Source organism: Equus caballus, chromosome 26 (assembly GCF_041296265.1).
Source record: "Equus caballus isolate H_3958 breed thoroughbred chromosome 26, TB-T2T, whole genome shotgun sequence".
Lineage (NCBI taxonomy): Eukaryota > Metazoa > Chordata > Mammalia > Perissodactyla > Equidae > Equus > Equus caballus.
Genome location: NC_091709.1, coordinates 45017268 through 45038150, shown reverse-complemented (window position 1 = coordinate 45038150; position 20883 = coordinate 45017268). Strand labels below are relative to the sequence as shown.

At 51.4% G+C, this 20883-nt stretch overlaps 1 protein-coding gene across 21 annotated transcripts in view; it reads right to left on the bottom strand.

Moving 5' to 3' along the window:
* The window catches only part of SLC37A1 (solute carrier family 37 member 1), a 79765-nt gene that overhangs the window by 32424 nt on the left and 26458 nt on the right, over positions 1 to 20883 (bottom strand). For all 21 annotated transcript variants that reach the window (XM_070252115.1, XM_014736395.3, XM_014736393.3 and 18 more), the window contains 6 exons: positions 20421 to 20502; positions 11702 to 11834; positions 10924 to 11002; positions 7440 to 7575; positions 5594 to 5670; positions 4509 to 4675 (listed from right to left, as the gene is read on the bottom strand). In XM_070252115.1, the coding sequence (XP_070108216.1) occupies positions 4509 to 4675; positions 5594 to 5670; positions 7440 to 7575; positions 10924 to 11002; positions 11702 to 11834; positions 20421 to 20502 (674 nt within the window). The remainder of the gene's footprint in view (positions 1 to 4508; positions 4676 to 5593; positions 5671 to 7439; positions 7576 to 10923; positions 11003 to 11701; positions 11835 to 20420; positions 20503 to 20883) is intronic.

The window sequence follows — 20883 nt, the reverse complement described above, 5'->3', positions numbered from 1 at the left end:
CTCGCCCTAGGCAGAAAGGAGGAGCAGGAGAGAGCTGGGCCCTCAGCCGGTCACGAGAAGGGGCTCACCGGAAGCCTTCACTGCCACCCCAGGGTCAGTGACTAGGGATGAGCAGGGCGCAGAAATAAACCACCACGATGCACATGGAATTTGTCTTTCCTATCTGCAAAGGGGCTTCTTCTCTGGGCACAGTATTTGCTCACCATTACTTACAGCTGGCTGTCAGCATTCACGCACACGTGCCCGCCCCGTCACGAGGGCAAAGAACACGTTATCGACTCTTCTTGGCAGGATGGGTCCAATGGCCTTATTTTTGTTCTGCTAAGGACAGAGAGCAGCCCCCTTTGGATCGACAAGCCTTGTGTCTAGGGTGGACTGGGGCTGACAGGTGGCCTCTGGCCCATGGAGCTTGCTCCTGTCAGGTCAGAGAGGCCTCCTTTACAAGGGCCCGCGCCGGCCCTGAGTGAGAAGGAGGAGAAAGGGGTTCAGAGCCTGCATACCAGGTTCCCCTTGCCCACAGAGACACTCATGGACACAGGGCCCTGGTGCCTGGGGTCCCCTCACTGGAGGGCTACAGAAATGCCTCCTCCAATGACGCCAGCCGGGGGAGCTGCTGCAAAACGGACATCTCAGAGGCACAGCACAGCAGCGAGCGCAGGGCAGTCCTTCTCAAAGCTGTGGGCACAGAGGGGCCCCTCCAGACCTTGGCCCCAGAGAGACGGGGGTGAATGGAGCCGGGCTCCCCAGACAGTGGAGCGGGTCTGAGTAGACAGGCCCACCTGGGGATCAGGGGCTGTACTGTGGTGATGGGGTCCCCCTGCCAAGAGGTACAGAGCAGATGGGGGACGTCTGGCCTGCGTGCCAGAGTGAGGGGGCCCTGGTGACCTGCTCTTGATTCCTTGGTGGGTGGGGGTGCTCATCAGGGCCTCTAAGTTCCCAGGGGGGGTGGAGAAGGACCTGGATGCAGGCTCCCACAGGTGCTTGGACGGCACAGGGGAAGGAGGGCCGGGAGGGAACGCGGGAGTGGTGGAGGACTGGAGCATCCGCAGCGAAGACGCGAGTGTGGGCTGCGGGCGGGGACAGAGCGGGTCCCATTAGCCTTGATAATCACCCATTTAATCAGGAGGAAACAGGGAGGGAAAGCCTCAGATGACAGAATGATGTGGCTGAGAAGACACGATACATGGTATTTCTCAGATGCTTTTTAAAGAAAAGAGTTCCCCCAGTCCCCAAGAATAATCTTTATCTCCCAGAGTTCCAGGGACCCAAGTTTGAGAAACACTGACTTAAGAACCCAAACTCCTATTGTACAAAAATATCTTTCAAATGCATATTATCTCTATAAGAGAAGACAACATTTATAATTAACAAGTTTTGTTTTTTAAGATTATCATCTAAATGAAACAAAAATTTTTAATTGAACCCACAAGAACACATCCCAAGGACCTAAGGGGTCCATGGCCAAAGTCTGAGAAAGCCTGAATAGGTGAGCTGGCATTCAGCACACCTCAAGGTCACCACTCTCCGTGTGACCTTGGGCAGGTGAGTGAGCACCCCGAGACTCAGGCCTTCCTTGGAAATCCGTGAAACAGCATGTGTCCCGAGCCTGGCATGGCGCCTGGGACACAGGAGGCATTCAGTATTTGGCAGCCACCCCCCACCCCTGATGAAATGTCCTGATAATGACACGGGAAGAAGGAGAGCCACAGAGTGTGAGCTCCGTAATTGCTAGGAGAGTCTGAAAGAAGCCTTAGACCCAATGTAAACACCGTCGCTCACTGATGGGGCTCAGGTATGAGGAATGCCCTGTTAGGTGATTTCTTGTGCTGCGAACGTCACAGAGCTTGCTTACACAAACCTGGATTATGGTGCAGCCTGCTACATGCCTGGGCTCTGGGGTGCTAACCTCACGGGACCACCATAGTATACGTGGTTCCTCGTCGATAAATGTCATCATGCGGCACGTGACTGTAACAAAGTCAACCTCAGATTTTAATACGAGAGGGTAGATGCAACCTCAGAGGCATAGCCGACACCCAGTGGGAGAACACAGCGAAGGACAGGCTCAAAAGGAAGACATTCAGTGGGAAAGTGGAGAAACACCAGGCCCAGAAGGTTTCTGCGGGCTGTGAGCCAGGCCCTGGGGACCAGCCTGAGCGGGAGCTGGGAGGGGAGAGAGGGAGCAGCCAGGGGGCATTTGACGAGGACGGCCAACCTGAGCGGAGCAGAGGGAGAACCGGCGTCAGGTGACTGGGCGAGATACACTGGGATGCCCCAGGGCTCTGCTGGGAGACCAGAGTGCACTGAGGATCCACGAAGAATGCTGGTGTGGGGTGGGCAGGGCAGGAGGAGCAGTGAGAAGAAGTTTTTGGTGGTACTGGTAAGAATAGGACAGGGAGCTACCTTGAGGGTCTTGTATAACCAACCATACACTTACCAGTAATGGCTACAGGCTAAGACCATAGGTAAGAAACCCCCCACCAACCAGAGGAATGTGATGAGTGGAGACAGAACAGGATGGCCTTTGTGGCCAGGCCTTCAGTCCCACAGCACCCGCTGCCCGCTTGCGGTGCCTTGAGACTCCCTGTCAGCGCCAGCTTGCCACTCTTCCCTCCCAGAGCCAAGGGGCAGCTGAGAGCAGGGGGCAGACACAGGCCGGAATGCACTCATCTGTCCTCCACTTCAGGGTCAGTCAGATCTCCCAGGAAAACCTTACAGGCGGGGTCCCCCGGCCTCAGAGCCTGGCGGGCTTCGAGGAAGCTGCAGTTCTGTCTCAGAGTGGACCCGGGAGGGGAGCAACAGCACTCCAAGGTCACCACACCTCAGGAGGGGGAAGCCGCAGGTCAGCCCACGGAATAGGAGGGAGGCACTGACAATAGGTGATGGGCAGTGATGGGAAGGCAGGTCCAGCCTGCCCCTGTGCAGACCCTCTCAGCTCGGCCCCCACTCCACGAAGCCACTGAACGCTGGATCGGTGGGAAGGAGGCTCTCATCTTATTAGGGAAGACCAAGCCACAGCTTCCTCATTCTGGGAAATCCTGCCCTGGAGGAGACAAGGCCCCGCAGGATGACAGCTGAGCAGGGGTGGTGCTAGGACCCCTGCCAGGCCAGCAGAGGGGCTCACGCCTCCTGCCGCAAAGAAAATAAGAGCCACTGTGGACTCCAGACCTCCCAGGGCCCCGGCACTAGTGAGGAGGAAGAGCCTGTTCCCCAGGTGACTGACGTGGAAGGAACACCTGGAGGGCAGGTGCTGGGGAGCCAGCCTGGAGGAAAACAGGTGATGCGAAGGGCCTTTCCCGGAACTCTGGTGACACTCAAGCTACAGTTGGATGCCACAGGTTGGCATGTTGGTGAGGGAGTCAAAATACCACTCTTAACAACTCACTCACACTGGCCATTTTGAGACGCTGCTAAAAGCTGAGAAAATGGTGAAACTGGGAGGTGAGCCTCAGCCCGTTCTGCTCCCCCGGTGGGCCTGCCTCAAGTCCTTGTCTGAACGCTGGCAGACAAGGCTGGCCTGGAGCCTCAGAGCTCCTTGGCTAGGGGGTGGTTATCTTAGAATTTAAAAGGCTAGCTTTAGCAACAAGAAGAAGAAGTGAGAAACTCAACAGAACATGCCTCACCTTCCTGGACGATAAAGCCGGCAGCTTGGAACGCCCAGGGGAAGCTACAGTCACTGCCCAGCACGGGTGGAGTCATTTGACCTGGAGCACCCCCACCTGGGGCTCAACAGTGGGGAGCTGCCTAGTACCACACGATCCTATTTTGCTTTCAGTCTAATTAAAGAAGTAAATGCCAACTGTCCCTCATCAGAATAGCTCGTGGGATTAGAACACCCCCACATTCAACAGCGAAGGCAGCACAGCCTCTGCACCATTGGTGTCATAGTTAAGAAGCCTTGTCCCGCAGGATCTCTATTTTAAAAATCAATTTCAAACTCAATTAAATAAAAAGTTTGATATTGAGTCTGGAATGGAACAAAGAATCTGATTTTCTGGGGGAACACTTCTCACCTAATTAGGATCTACGGTCTAAAGTCACACTATGCTTTATGACATGACCAGAAAGCAAACCATGGCTAACCAGAAAGCAAACAAGCAGGCGGGGCCTCCCGGGTGTGGCCACAGGACTGGGCGAGCAGGGGTGGCCACGCGGGCAGGCGCTCCAGCCCTGGAGGTGAGCAACGTGCAGGCCTGAGGAAGCTGAGAGACCCCCAAGCACGGGGAAAACCACACACACCTGCCGGGAGGGAAGGCTGCGGCGCAGGGGGACAGGGTAGAAAGCAGCTCAACAAAGGTTGCCCCAGACATCAGGAAACAGCCGAAAACCCAGCAAGACCAGGAGAGGGATGGCTAATTGGGGAAGTCTCTACCTGAGACAGGCAGTCCACTGGCAAGGGGAGGGCCAGCATGACCACATGCCTGCATAGGACTAAGCAACAGCCGCTCTCCTAAGAATGCGCCCCAAAGCCCCCGGGGTGGGTCAGCTCCAAGGCCGCCGGTACTTACGTTCGATGAGAAAGAGAAAGCACACTATCCCCATGGCTGCCACGATGGCCCCAGGCACGACGAAGGACAGGCCCCAGCACGTGGACACCCAGTAGCCAGCAATCAAGGACCCCAAAATGTTGCCCACGGAGGTGTGGGAATTCCAGACCCCCATGATCAAACCTCGCCTGTAACACAACAAAACACAAGACGGCAAATGATGTCGAGAAGCTCAAACGGGTCACTTGCATAGGACATGCTGCCTGCAACGCGAGAGCTCGTGTAGAAATAAACAAACAGGCAGTGCAGACACTCCTGCCAGCCACAGGACTAGAGGTGTTCACAGGAGAGTCCTGCTTGTACTTAGCCTCAGGCTGTGTAAGTACACATCTCTCTCAGTGCTCATTTATTCTACGATTAAACAGAGGAAAGAGGCTTTTCCTGAAATTCTTGGAAGGCCCCAAACTTAAACTTGTGCCTCGGCAATCTCAGCACAGTCGTGGGCTGAAATACCCATAACAGAAGCTCCTGCTGACCAGCCCGGATGGAGGGAGCAGGGCATCGGCGGAAGGCCCCAGGCGGCAGCTTCCCCATCTTGGTTAGTGTCTGCCACACTTCTCAGCCCTGGGCCTGGCCGCACTGTGCTGCGTGTCACACAGACGTTACAGCCAGATCACCAGAGGCGGGGGCAGCTCTGCTATTGGCAGTGGGTGACCCCGTTAGGACTTGTCACACTTCCATGCACCTTAGAGTCTTGTGAAAGTGTAGCCTTTGCTTCCAAAGACCTGGGGGGCCTTGAACTCTGCATTGCTCCCAGGTGCCCAGGAGGCCAGGCAAAGCCAACGCTGCTGGTCAGCTGTGCAGACTGACACAGCCTCAACCCGGCCCACCACAGCGAAGGCATCTCCTGGCACACGGCCCCACCTGAATTTCAGAGCCTCAAGTCCCAGAGGTTTCAACAGTCTTGTTTCATAGAGTAGACTAGTTAAAGTGTTTTCTTTTTTCCTGCAATAAATCTAAAGAAAAACTAAAAATAAAGTGGTCCGACTTTCGGCAGAATCTTTTAAAAAGTAAAAGCTGCTGGAAACACAGCTGCCTGTTCTCACCTTCCTTTTCCAAACCAGTTGCTGAGGCAAGTGACGACGCTGGGCCAGCCGGTGGTCTGCACCAGTCCGTTGACGATCTGAGACAGAGGGCGAGAGAGAAGACTCGCTGCAGGGGGAGCACGGTTCAGGGCCGCCTGGCGCCAGGCTCGCGGGAGCGGCCTCTTCTCTGTTCTTCAGAAGTTTGGGAGCCCCGCTGGGACTCTCGGAAGGGGAAGAGGGCAGAACCCTATTCAATGTGAGCCTCAACAGCCGAAGGTGTGTTTTAAACAATTTACATACATATATTTATCACAAAAGTAATACACGTCTATTGAATAAATTTTAGAATAAGCAGAGAAAAGAAGGAAAAGAAAATCTCTTGCTAGGAGATTAACTACTGTTAACAGCTTGGGGCCAAGCTTTCTAATCTCTCTCTCTCTCTCTTTTTTTTTTTGCTGAGGAAGATTCCCCCTGAGCTACCATCTGTGCCAGTCTTCCTCTATCTCGTGTGTGGGTCACCGCCTCAGCATGGCCACCAACAAGTCGTGTCGTTCCACATCCAGGCACTGAAGCTGGGCTGCCAAAGCAGAGTGTGCCAAACTTAACCGCTAGGCCATGGGGCCAGCCCCTGCAGTCTCCCTCTATTCTAAAACGTTTTAGGAAAAAATTTTCTTCTTTTTACAGAACAGTGACTGTACCATAAATATAGCTTATGATTGGCCTGTTTTCACTTCTTGTATCATGGAGAAAGTACTGTTGTTAACGATCCTCTGCAATGAGCATGCCCTCGACCTAGCGCCTGGAGAAAGTATCCGTCCGCTTTTCAAGAGCGCCCTGAGCCGACATGTTAAAAAGGGATTTAGGAAGGGGAAGTGGGTCTGCTTTAGTCTCGGGAGCACCAGGGGCAACTTTATGAGACGACATGAAACAAGGTCCAGCCTAGCGCCTCCTACGACCCCCGCTGGGGATGAGCAGCTCTCCAGGGGAGTGTCTGGGAGCCGCTGGTCTAGCCCTGGGCCAGCCAGGCTTGGCCTTCTCTCCAGGAACACGCAGGGACTCTGGGAAATTGATTTTTCCTTCCTTCTAATAGTCTATGTTACTACAAAGTGAATCACTTTTGTAATTAAAACAGCCAAACTTTTTCAAGTCCTATGGCAAAATTTTTAAAAGCGAATCACACACAAGTTGCTTTAATGATTTTATAACACCCCCCTCGGCTATTTGGAGAGCCTCAGAAGCTGAGCACCATTATTTTAAGTCATTTTCCTTTTCCAGTCAACATCTGTACACAAGGCTGTTGAGGGGCAGAGCCAAGAGTTCAGGACAGTGGGCCCAGCTGGAGGGCAAACCCGCCCAGCCTCTCGGCCTTCACTCCCTTCGAGCACCAGCACGCCCTCTCCTCTCCTCCCTGCCGACTGGCCCCATCCCCACCCTGCAGCTGACGACTCCAAAGTCCTCCCTTCCTCCTGCCCTCACTACACCCCAACCCTCCTGCTCCAGAGTGGTCAAATCTGTCACAGGACAGAACATCTCAAGCTCATCAAAATAAGTGGGCGGGGGCGGGGGGGGGGTGGGGACAAAAAATGAGGGCTTTGAGCTTCGGCCCCCCTGCTGGATAGGGACAGGATTTTTTAAGAGGCAGCTCTGGAATCTAAGGACACTTCACGGTTGCCGGACGTTCAGAGCCAAAGAGAGAAGAGGGCCTTTATATGCCAGTGCTGACCCTGACGTCAGACAAGACACAGTTCCGCCCCACTTCCATCATCTGCTGTCTTCTCTCTCTCGGCAGAGCTGGGGACTGTGACAAACACCATGTCCAGCTCATTGTGGACACCCCATCCATGGTGAGCAAGGACCCAGACCTTACCTGAGTTACGACGTAGAATCCAAAGCTGTGGATGTTGTAGAAATACCCCAATCCAAACAGGGCAGTAAAGGCGCCGCTGGCCAGCATCCCGAAGGTTAGGTAATACCTGATAGGCAGGCGCTCCCCTATTATGCCACTGGGAAAACAGAAAGACAAATGTGAGAAAACAAACACACCCATCATGTAATGACCAGCAATTTCTTTCCGGATGTTTCCACGCTGTTCTCTGAGCTTTTAGAACTCTAAAGCACTATAATTTCCAGGAAGATTTTATCACAACTGTTTCCCAGTAGAGTATTGATTAACTAGAAATTGGCAACTGACGACAGCTTTTAAGACTTTTCATTTCTAGTAAAAGCACTAACTGTCAAATAATAAATTTCGAATTATGACTTACATATGATGGCTGTCCACTAAAAAACCAAAAACTTGTCCTGCTAGTTAATCTTGCTTTTATATAAGCAATATTCAGTAAATGTATACAGTATTTTAAAATTTCAACCATTAAACTATAGACAAACGTCACGAAAAGGGACCACTTGTGCCCTTGAGTAAGTCTGTTGGCCTTCGAGCTGTCCTTAAGTCACCCGCGTTAAGGCTCTGGGCTGGACGGGCTCTGCCGACCACCCCCGCTGCCACAGGCACTGCCATCTGGTTTAAAGAGAGCTTTTCTTTAGGGGAAGGTCGGAAAGCTGGAGGAAGAGCCCCTACGCCCCTCCTGAACGCAACGTGACTCAATAAAGAGCTGACCTCTTTGGAGAGCTTCCTCCCAGAGCTGGCTGGGGCTCAAGGAGACAAACGCGGGTTAGTGCCTGGTAGGCGGTGGGGCCTCAACGAAGCAGCGCCGGGGCGCCGGTGAGGATGAAACGTCCCCAGTTTCACGCTGGGGCACGTATCTGACAGGCTTCCAACACCGTCCAAGCACACGACCTACAGCCACAGGAAACAGACTCTCTACTGCCTGACAGGAAATGTCACTACGGAGCAACTTAACACTGTGACTTACTAGGCGAACAAACAACTGCAGAACAATCACAAATGATTGCAAGCCTTGTGGGTCAAAACTCTGTGGGTCTCATTTTCTCCCGCATGATCTTTCTAGGAGTCAGGTAAATATGAAAGGGGATGAAGAACGACACCTGCCTGCCGGGGAGCAGTCCTCTGGGAACCATCGCCAAAATGCCGGTCTTTCAATACACCAGAGAGCTCTTCCTTCTGGATTTACCAGACAAGAAAGATCTATCTAGTATCACACAAATGACCTTTTAAAATACGAAAGCAGAGGAAGTAATTTAAAATTATAAACAACATTCCGGTGAAGTTTTAAGCTGAGTAGAAACTGATCACATACAAATTCAAGAGCATTCCAGAGCAAAACGAGTTAACCACTTCAACCCGCTGACTTCAAAGACGAGGAAACACATCCCAGAGGGATGGCTGATCTGCCCAAGGTCACAGAACACACGGCAGAGTCAGACGGGCCTCCTGAGAGCTGGGGCCACCAGCCAGGGCTTTGAAATGTTCTCCTGTGCATGTCTTGCTTGTTATACGACGTTGGGTCCAAGTTTCATCTCTACTGAAAAGTTTTTAAAGAAAAGGCCTAACGGAATGGACGCCATCCCACATTATGTCAGACTCACACAGGTACTAAAGGCCACCCCACGCCTGCTTGAACCTGCCAGGAATGACCTGGGCTAATGAAGGTGCCCACCATACTGACTTATCTCATTTACTACACAAGCCATTTCACTAGCCATATGCCATGATGTCACCAGAAGGCCAGGCAAGGCAGCACTGTACGCTCTTGCTAAGTCATGAGTATACTGTGGGTTTCACACTAGAATTGTGTAATAACCCTCATTGGCAAGTTGCATGAAAAGTTATCTCTGCCAACAAATAAGCAACAATAAAATCACTTTATTTAAACCAGGTTTCTTAACATCTTGAGCCGGGTAATGCTTTGTGGTGAGGGGCTGTCCTGTGTGCTGTAGCATGCTTAGCAGCATCCCTGGCCTCTGCCCACCAGATGCCAGGAGCACCTCCTTCTCCAACTGTGACAACCAAAGATGTCTCCAGACATTGCTGAATGTTTCCTAGGTAACAGAAAGCACTCCCAGCTGAGAACCACGTTTAAATACTGTTTCCTAGTAACTGAGAAAAACACATTCCAACCTTTGGGTCTTCTTACACTATAGATCATTGGTGTGCAGTAAGACTGCAGTCTTTAGAACTCGGGTGCCCCAGGCCCTGAGAAACCCAGGCTCACACCGCACTTCCCTTCAGTGGGGCTCGTGTTCTGCGGTGCACCACACGCTTCAGGCTTCGTATCGGCTATTATTCTCTCATTCATTCGGACAAGTTCCGCAGCACAACACAAGTAGGCAAATAGAGTAAAGCGGGAGCCATCCATTTCATCAGCAGAAGCTGCCTGACTGGGCACCAGCCACCCAGAAGGGCCCTGAGCCAGGGGGGCCCAGGTCCTGACGATGCCACACTCTGCGTGGTCTCAGGGAAGAAGCTAACATTTTCAGGGATCCCGGAGAGTCTCAAAGCTCTAAGGATCTCTGTCTCTGAAGAAAAGCCTCTTGGGCTAAAGGACTTAGTCCCTATAATGTTTTTAAACCTGGCTGGACTGCCACAATGCCAGTTTTAATCAGGCAGCCGCATGTCCCGTTACCCACAGAACACCCTCCACCTCCCGAGGTCAGCTCAGGAGGGGTCACAACCTCCTGTAGCAATGCTGGGAACCCACCGTGTCAGGCTCTGTTCCGAGCGTTCCACGTGAGTCTCTCCTTTACTCCTCCTTGCAATCCTACAAGGTAAGAACTATTTCCTCCATTTTGCAAAGGGGACACTGAGACCCAAAGAGGGATAGTATCTTGCCCAAAGCCACACAAGCAAGTGGTAGAGCCAGGATTCAAATCCCAGGAGGGTGTTTCTGGAGTCCACATCCCCAGTGGCCACACCACACAGCCTCTGTGCACCCAGGAGAGGTGCGTTTTTTGGGCTGAGCCGGGCATCCAGGTGGGCTTGCCCACATATACTGTGTAAACTGCTCTGACACTAGGCAGAATTAGTGATCTGGGATGTGAACACAGATGGCGGCCCCTGAAACCAGAGGAGAGGATGCGCTCTGCTGAGCATCACAGGGAGCTGCCAGTACCCTGTTCCTAAGTGACCACATCCCAGCAGGGTCATGGTGTGTCCTCAACATCAGGGCCACGAGGCCATCCACAACAGTCTGCCCTGATCAGCAAAGCTCCCAGGATGTCTAAATGTGCTGCATCACGGTCACACGCTGACCGACACAGCACCACACACACGCTGGCTTTCTCTTTATCCTCATCTCTGAGAAGAGACTGGAAGGTAGGCGACCTGCAGGTGGGCTGGTCTCACGCACTCCTATGTCCTGCAGCACACTGGACACGCTCTGCACTGAGCGGGCCATAGCTGGCCAGGGTCTTGAGAAGGCACCCAGACCTACCTCAGGTACATGCCGATGGCGTAGGCGCAGAGGAAGGAGTAATCCAGGGCCCCGAGCAGCTGCTGGTAGTTGTCCCGATCTACACGGGGAAAATCACAGGAAAGGCGGAGACTGTCAGCTTTCACTAAATATCGGTTCGTGTTCTGGAACGGGGCAATAAAATACAAAACGCCTGCTCTCCAAGTGTGGGTGGTGGACTCAGAGGAGAAAGGGTGGTTCTGAATACAGAAAATACGGCAGCACATCTTCTGTTTGGCTTCTCGACAAAGGGAAATAAAGTCGCCACATTTTCAAATAATCACTAAATAAACAGGAGTAGCTAAAATCCCCATTGCTCACGGTGAGCATGTGGTTTACTCATTTTGCTTCATACGTCACACTAGCTTTCCTTCAGCCTCCCCCACCCCGCCCGCCGCCTAGGCCAGCCCCACACCACACCTCTGGGATTTCTCTCCTTTCCACCCACAGTGCATGCTCTGCCAGTCCCAACTTCCAGGCTTGACAACTACAGCCCACGAAGAGACTCTCTTCTCCGGTGGCAACACCTCGGCACACAGGCCCCGTGGAGGCAGAGGCAACTGAAGGGGGAAGAACTGATGGGACAGAGCTGTCCCTGGAGACGCAGTCACGTTCAAGAACATTGTCAGTGCTGCGCAAACTGGCAAGGCTGGAAGTCAGGCAACGCCAGCCCTGTCCCGGCACTCGCCAAATGTGCAGGAGCCCTGTGGGACGGCCCACTTCAGTAACTGGACAGCACGGTGGCTGATGGAGAACTCACCAAACGGGGCCCAGCCGCAGTCAGTCTCGTTGTCTGGGCGCTGGTGAGGGGGGACATCACCGGCTTTCTGGTTCTGGCTGTTGAATTCGACTTCGCCCTCATTCACAGCAGCACAGTACCTGTGGAGCTCACCCTGGACAGGCATGGGGAGGACAGAACCAGAGGGAGAGGATACCCTCAGGAGAGGCTCAGCGGGCGCCACGCAAGAGCAGCTGGCCCTCTCAATGGCCTTCCAAGGTGACGGCGTTCTCAGGGGAAGCAGGCACCATCCGGGGCAGTCTACATGACCCATGGAATGTCTGCCGTGAGTGCGGTTTCTCGGGCTCTCCTGGGCACACACACAGCACGTACAGGGCCATCTAAAGATGACTGACCACTCAGAGCAGCTGCACAGCTGAAAGCTGACTGCCTGTCATCCTCAGACCCCCCGCCCAGAATGGAAGAATGGATTTATTTTGCTAGATTTATACAACTGAATACTGCCCAGCAATACAAGATAGCAAGTTACAGGTCCACGCAACAATGAGGATGAATCTCACAAAATAAGCCAGACACAAAGCAGCACAAATGGTGGGACTCCATTTACGAAGTTCAAGAACAGGAAATGAACCCACGGGAACAGTGACGAGAACTGCGGTTACCCGGAGGAGGGTTAGCGACCGGGCGCGGGGAGCCTCGGGGAGCCGGAAAGGGGCCAGACCTCAACCTAGGCAATCACTGCCTGGGTGAGCACGTAAATATTTGCCAGGGTAGACACTTAAGATCTGTGTACTATGTGCAAATCATACCTCAGTAAAATAGAAAGCTGAGGCAGAAGGCCACCAGCCCACCAAGCTCTCCAAGGAACCAGCAAGCAGGGCAGGAGACAGGCGCTCATCTGGGGGCGGGGCAGTGTGTGGCAGGGGAAGATAAGGTTCGGGAGCCCCATGACTGACTGATGGTGAGAGCCTGGGCGAGGTGCGCCCATCCCTGTCTCAGTGCCCTCACCTGTGGAACAGCTGTTGGGATCTGTGAGGCTGGACACCACGTCTTCAGCCTGCTGCTTGGGACAGGGTGGCCCACGAGAAATGGCAGGCAGTGCAGTGGGGCCTGGAGGCAAGCTTGTGGATGGGGAGGTCTGCCAGGGATGGGGAGGAGTGGGCAGAGGGGCTGTGCGCAGGCCTCCTCCTTAGGGCGCTCCTTAGGAAGAGGAGCTGACACTCCAGAAAAGCGCCACACGACAGCCGGGCCCCATCTTGTAATGCGGCAACCTGTATAACAGGTCACTTGTTCCATAACACACAGGAGGCCACAGACGGGACTCCACGCATCTGCCATAAAGCCTGGTGGCCACATGCATCCCCTCCCCAGATGGCCTCCCACTTCTCTCCTGCTGTGCGTTTTCTGGGTTTTTCGCTACAAGTGGTGCAGATGAACCAATCCATCAGGTGTGAGCGAGGGCAGAAAGGAGGTGTCCTCAAGACCAGGGAGGCAGCCCTCAGGGGCAGCAGGGTCCTGAAAGAGGTGTCCTTTAGTGAGCTGGACCCTAGAGAGGCCGAGGCCTGGAGGGCTGGCTGCGAGGAAAGCTGGCCGCGGAAGGAGCATCTACCCCAAGGTCAGGACACAGAGCAGGGGCAAGGAGTGTCCCCCGTCCAGCAGGTGGGGGGCAACCACAAGTGCTGTCCACCACCTTCGCTTTGTGCATCTCCGGTCTCTTCAGGCGGGAGCCGTCAAAGAGGCTGGTCACCTCTGAAAGGCTGCCCTTGTCAGGTCTCTGGTCAGCCTAGGATGGACACCTCTGGATTTTACATGGACACAGGCCACTGAGACCCGGGATGGCACGCAGGACTCAGCTGCTCTGTGGTTATGTGGCTCTGTCATCATCACTGGGCTGTTCGGCTATAATTTAAACATTGATCTAAGAAACTAGGCAAGGGCTCCGCTTTACAAATTCCAAGTAGCTATTTGCCAAATTGCTTTCCTCAGCAGGTCTCATCCTCCCCAGGCCGGGCTGGGTCATCTCGGATTGCTCAGGGGCCCTCCCCTGCTCCTGCCTGAGCCCAGCGCTCACCCACGTGGCTGTGACTACGACCTCAGGATGGAGCCCCGGGGAGGCCCACCGCCCTTCCTCTCCGTACGAAGCAGGCATTCTCAGCATCTCCTGCTCTCAGTTTCATGCCTGCCCCATCATCACCCTCGGAGGTCAGGCGTTTCTGCCCACCTTTCCTGCTGCTCCTCATGGAAGCCACGTGGGCCAGACCCTGAGGCTTCACCGATGCCATCCACCTTTAACCCAGAAAGCCTCAAGTGGGCGGGGAGGGAGCCAGTGAGCAGGGCTAGAGTGGGGTTTCTCCCGCACGCCTTACATGGAAGCAAGAGAAAAGGAATGCTGTAGACACTGTTTCAGATGGGATTTTCATGTCATCTTTCATCATCTAACATTCCCAGGGAGGAACCGTCCATGAGAAACAGAAAAGATTAGAAATGACCCCTTTTTGTTTCATAAATGAGCAGAAATGATTTTCTGTTTTGGTTGGTCCTGTGAGGAGAGGCGGCCTAGCATCCTGGCCAGGCACTTGGGCTCTGAGCTGGGATCCTGGTGGCACTGCTGGCTTCCAACCGTGGCCAAGTCACGTGAACTCCCTACCATCAGTTATGGAGCTGGTACAATCCGGCCTGTCCCAGAGCTGCTGTAAAGATCAACTACATGTGGAGAGAGCTCCTCTCCGGGTCCCCAGCCCTCGAAAGGGCTCAGTGACTGGCAGCTGTGAGTGTGGGAGTCCACCCGCACAGCGACTCCACTCAGCCCCTGCCCTCATTCGGCTCCTTTCTCTCCCCAGCCCTCCTCTTCCACGTTAGAAATGCAGTCTCCACCCCTCAACCTGTCGAAAGGCTGCACCAAAAGCAATACAAGATTATTACTCCGGCGTAAAGGGTTCTGAGGATAGCCAAATAGTCACGTGTTCGTTTTCCACAATGCTGCTATATTGTAATATTTCAATGAACTTTATTCCCAAAACCTGGTGTTTAATGGAAAATCAAGGATTAATGAAGCTAAGATGAACTGATCAGAAAACCCCCACAAGATTAACTAATTCTTATCACGAAAATCATTCAGGGGGAGCTAGACGTTTGCATTCATGAAAGCAGGCTCCTTTGCAAACGTTTTACACAAGTGCCTTTCAACAGGTAACATATAAAGTTAATCCACGTGTTACTCCAGGCAGTTATTAAAAGTCGATTAATCAAAAGAGTACCTGGCAACTGAGGAAAACGTTTGTGAAATGCCAAAGGAGGAAGAGCAGAATACAACATTCTAGGTACACGATCCTCACAATTATTTCAAAATGTCTAACACACAATGGAACAGCAACAACAAAATAAACAGCAAAACACCAGATGGATTGGAAGGTGGGGAGTGGGAGAAGACAGGTGTCGGCAGGCTGGAAGAAGAAAACAGCCATGAAGTCACAGGGCAATGTGTGCAGGGGAGGGGCGGAGCCAACAGTGGGACATGGGGCATTTGCACTCCTCTCCTATCCACAGGCTCCCTCTCCCATCTGAGCCCCTCTGCCAGCACTGGGCAGCAGAAGGGCATCCTTTGCACGATGGGCAGGCAGCTGGAGCAGGAACGTCCTTTCCAAAGCCCACACTGGAGCAGACTGAAGCTCCGTGAGTTCTACACTCGACAGATCCAGGCCGTCACTTAGGCACAAGTATCTTTTATACGAATGGACATTTAATGAAGACTCCGTTCCTTCAACTCGGAGCCTTGGCAACTTCACATTGAGAAACTCTCCTTTCATTCACTCATTCATTCCAAAAATAGGGGTTGGGGACCTCCTGGGCTCTCAGCTCTGCCTGGCCCTCAGGCTTCAGAGCCGCTGCTGCTTCTCTGTAACTGAGGCAGCCCAGGCGGGAATCTGCAAGGGGTGCAGAAGATGCCGAGAGGCGACCACAGGAAGGGCAGGATGGTCAGAGCGGGGGTGCAGGCCTCATCAGCAAACCCAGGAGAGGGTCGTGTCAGTTTCACGCCACCTCTCACGACACCTAGTGAGAGCTGAGTGTGTGCGCACATGTGCACGTGTGTGTACACACGTGTATACATAATCCATATGAACTGGATGTGTTTGGTAAACTTTCTATGGCTCATCAGGTTGTGTGGGTCCATTTATTTTAGCTCATCCTTTACACTCCTTTTATAAGGCTCTGGATTAAAACAACCCTCCAAAGCACTATCCAAAAGAAGTCCTAGAAGAGAAATGACAGTTTGGTGCCTGCTGTGGTCTAAATGTTTGTTTTCCCCAAATTCATATGTTGAAACCTACCTCCAAGGTGATGGCATTAGGAGGTGGGGCCTTTGGGAGGTGAGTGAAACCCTCATGAATGGGATTAGTGCCCTAATAAAAGGGACCCCGGAGAGCTCCCTCGACCCCTCCACCATGTGAGGACATAAGGCAGCGGCCATCTGCAAGCTGGAAGAGGGCCTTCACCAGAGCCCCACCATGCTGGCACCCAAGCTGGGCCTCCCAGCCTTCAAACTGGGAGTAACACGTTGCTGCTGTTTACAAGGCACGCAGCCTCTGGTATTTTGCTATAGCAGTGTGAGTGGATTGAGGCAGCACCCAGCAGGAAGATGAAAGAAGCTGTGCCCATTTACAAGAGCACGTGGATGTGGTCAGTTCGTCTGAGTCAATCACAAGTGCCACAGAAACGGAGCGAACGCCACAGGCACATGCGAACATTACCCACTCACAGGTACACCCAAATACCCAGGGATGCGTTCCCGTCACTGTTTGTTTCTGGAATCAATCTACAGTGACTTATGTACACCTTACGCTTACTCAAAATACCTCCTGCAAATCTTTCCGAATTGACTGGATTGGCTCTAATTAATTCTTTTTAAGTAGTTGCACATACCACAATGTGGATTTGCCATAATTTATTCAAACTTTCACCTGCTGATTACGTTCACATCATATCCAGCGTTTTTTTTCCTTTCAAACAATGCTATGATAAAGATGCTTATGCAGACACTCCTAAGTACAGGCACTTTTATTTTTTTATTTAATTAATTAATTTATTTAAAGATTTTTTTTTCCTTTTTCTCCCCAATGCCCCCCCGGTACATAGTTGTATATTCTTCATTGCGGGTCCTTCTAGTTGTGGCATGTGGGACGCTGCCTCAGCATGGTTTGATGAGCAGTGCCATGTCCGAGCCCAGGATTTGAACCAACAAAACACTGGGCCGCCTGCAGCGGAGCGCGCGAACTTAACCACTCGGCCACAGAGCCAGCCCCCAGGCACTTTTATTTTTATGGGCGAAATCCCAGTCAAAGGACTGAAGGATGTGTATTTTTTTATTTCAACAGGTGTTACCACAATGCTTTCCAAAAGGCTGTAATACTCACGCTTCATGGAAAGTCTTTTCTCCCCAGCACTGCCAGCAACCGGGGCTCTTACTCTGTTAAGCGTTTGCCAGTTGGTGGGTATAAAGTGGTCTGCGGTCATTTTAGCTGCATTTGTGAATACTAGCAGGCTTGCACACAGTTCATCCAGTTCTTGGAAACTCAGAGCCCTTGTCTGGGAACCGCCTCTTTGTCCCCTGTCTCCCGTTCCTTTGGGTTTCCCAACTTCACACCCCTAAGATGGACATAATGTTCTTGGATTTTTAATTTTTTACATTTAAATCTTTAATCCATGCATTTTTCATAAGCTAGGGATTCAACTTTACTCCTTTTGGGTGAGTAACTACCTGTGCTGGCAGCATTCATTAAGCAAGCTATACTTTGCCCAGCGCCTTTGCCAAACAGCCCCTTTTTCCTATTCTAGTCTACTAACCTCTTTGTCTATTCTTGTGCAATACCACAGGCTTCAAAAATGTTATCTTTTTCACACTTTTCTTGGTAATTAATTCTTGGACATTCTTTCATGTAAACTCTAAGATTATGTTATTTGATTGAAAAAGACACTGCTGAGATTTTCATTGGAGTTGCATTCTATATAACACAATACTGGGAACACTGGAACTTTCCAGATAGTAAGTTTCTCACCCAAAGCCACAGTATGCGCTTCCAGCTTTCCAGGCTGTGTTTTCCATCTGCCACTGAGGATTGTACAGCTTTCTTCTCAAAGGTCCTGTGTGTGGGGGGGGCTGGGCACCCCCACTCAGACCTGTCAATGTCACCATGCCCCCGGGCACAGGGCTCCTGCAGCTCAGACTCTGCCTGAGGACCTCCCTGCCTTCAGGTTTTTGCCCTGGCCCAGCCCCCAGCCTGGGGGAAGTGCCCCCAGAGGTGTCCCGCTGGCACGGCCCAGGCCCACCTGTCAGCCAGGCTCAGCTAGGAGGCTGCAGCTGGAGTAGGAGCAGCACTTGGACCCCACCTCCTCCCGGCCCTGTTTGCATCATCACCTCCCTCTTTTTCCTTTTTGCTATACTAAAATCAGAAAAGTATAATGTGTCAGCAGTGATTACAGGTAAGTCTGAACAGTTATGGTGGCCTAAATCTGACACGACACGTCACGCCTCTCTACAAACGACATTAAAGAATGTGAATCACTTTATAATTCACAACCCCTCGTGATCAATTCCAGATAAGCAAATAATTCTCATTTTCTTTTGCTTATAATGTGCTAGGACATATGGGCTATAGATAATTCAAACTGTTCCTGGAATCAACAGCATCATCACTAACTACTTCTGGTTTTGTAAATAAGAGGCACTAAAGAGTGTGAAAACTTTGTAAGGCATTATAAAGTTTCAGTTACCCTTATTTACTTTATGTAGGGTGATACCCTTATCTGTCTTAAAAGACGAAGAACCCAGGATTTGACATAAGGCCAATGCGTATGCAGGCAGAGCTAAGGCACTCAGTCAGAAAAGCTGGGTGTGGCGCTGTGAATGTTCTCAGTACTCGACACACCAGAGATCTCACGGGAGAGAGGTTAAGAGCCGAGACCCCGGAGCCAGCCTGACCCACGCAGAATTCACCTGAGATGACACTGGCCCTGCAGGAAGGAATTAAGCTCCTGAGTCTCAGTTTCCTCATAAGGATACTCACAGGGCTGCTGTGAAGTTTACATTAAATAATGAGTGTGCGCACCCAAGGTGCCCTGGGGCTTGACCAGCGGCAGTTACTGCGACTTGTGAAATACTCAGACAAGAGCTGCCCATGAGATCTCCCCTTCAGTAAGCCCGAAGCCCCCTGCAGGGCAGCCAGGAGAGTGACCTGGAACAATGCTGCATCCCTTCCTGGCTAAGTGGGGACCCACGTGACCACCAGATGGAATCCAAGTGCCCCGCCACAGAGATCCTCCATGGCCAGCTCACCACGATGCTTGTGTCCCAGTACAGACCCTCCGCCCATCAGGCTGGCAACTTCATGGTGATGCCCCACCCTCCATCTAGGACTCTAGGCATTGGCCCCATCATCCAAACGCAGCCTTTCAGGATCAATCCTGAAACGCCAGGAAGGCTCCCTGACCACTACTGCTCCTTCAGTTCCATGGTGCTACTAAGGCCTCTGCAACAGCCTCTTCCATTTTATGACACGCCTTGTTCTTGAGCCATACGTGTATTTCCGTAACCAGGAAGACAAGAAGCAGTAGTGTTGAAATTTACCGTGGCTGGCCCTTGGTTCTGATTTTAGAGTCACGGGTAGAGTGGATTAAGGCCCACCACCTCTTCTCCTACTCTTACCTCTCTTTTGAAAACCACATTTTTAAAGGTCTCCAAACATTTCCATAGTCATTACAACTTGGTGAATCAAAAAAGTGAGAATTTTGCAAGCAACTTGAGGGGCATGGAAAATTCCTGCTTCCTAGGGGTCAAGGAGGACTTTCAGAAGCTTTTGAGTAAACGGATGACGATGTTTGACATCCCCTGGGAGTCACATCCACTGTCCACAGAAGCACGGCCTCAGGGCTGCCTCTCCCACCGGCCTGAGCGCTGGAGGGCAGCTGGGCAGCTGTCTGGCACGCAGCAACTGAGGGAGTGGAGGAAGCACCAGCACAAAGGCCAACAGCATTACAGACCTGGCTCTTCGTCCCTGCCAACGACTATAAAGTGAGGGAGGGGGCAATGGAGCTGTCAGTGAGCGATCTTTGGCACTGGACAATTTCCTTATTCTTTTGACAAGAAAGAGTCAAAAGCCATTCAAGCCTGTTGACAGTCTATAGGCAACGTGATGTAACTCCAAGGAGGGTTACAAGGCCATCTTGCTTTTTCCCAGCTTATAACTACTATACCTGACTGTCCGCTTTAACCTTCTTTACTCAAAGTCTACTTAAATGCCTGCTTAACAACTTCCTGCCACCCAAACTCAAACAGAAACCCAGTGTTCTAAGAACAACGGAGACCCACGACCACAGCCAGACGCAGCACCAAAACGCAATGATCGTAGAAGCAATTTGGGGAACAACTTAAGACTGAATATATTTGGAGAGAAAATCACACAGGATAGAACAAATATTTAACTAAGCTTTAGAAGTCTGGGACTATCAACTAATATGACTGAAAGTGTACCACCTCTGAAATGATAAATCCTGAAACATTTTAATCTCAGAAAAGAGAATCGAAAAACCAAAGGAGCAAAACAACTAGCTTCTAAACAATCCATTTTCTCCATTTATCTTACCACCCTCCCCCTCTCGCTCCCCTCAGATTGGCTTTTAAAGTAACTAGTTTCTTAGAGACATTACAGGCAGGGTATGAAATTGAGTGCTTTTTATACTTTCTTACCTTAACTATGCTGATAGGCTTTCGAGATAAGTGGAAACTTGCATACAGCAAAAATGTCAAAATAAAAATGAAGGCTCGGTACCTGAAACACAAAACAGTGGTAGGAGATGACATAAAATAACATAAGATGCATTAAGAATACGTTATAACCGTATTCTTAAATTTTCTTATGCTGTATGTTATTCATTCAGTCCTATATCAATTATCAATCCTATTTATAATGTCACTACAGTATTACGTTTAAAAAATTTGCCACTTTTGCTTTGTCCAAGTTGAAACTATTTAAAAAAAACTATAATCAAAGAGAAATTTGGGACTCAGAAGACGAACACGTGTTTACAAAGCAGTCAAAAAGGAATGATTATTTAGTTTGTAACAAAATAAACTCCAAGTGTCTTGTAAGCCTGGTATCCTGGGCATTTAAGATCATACTTTCTAATTTTTAGCTTCTATGCAACTTTTT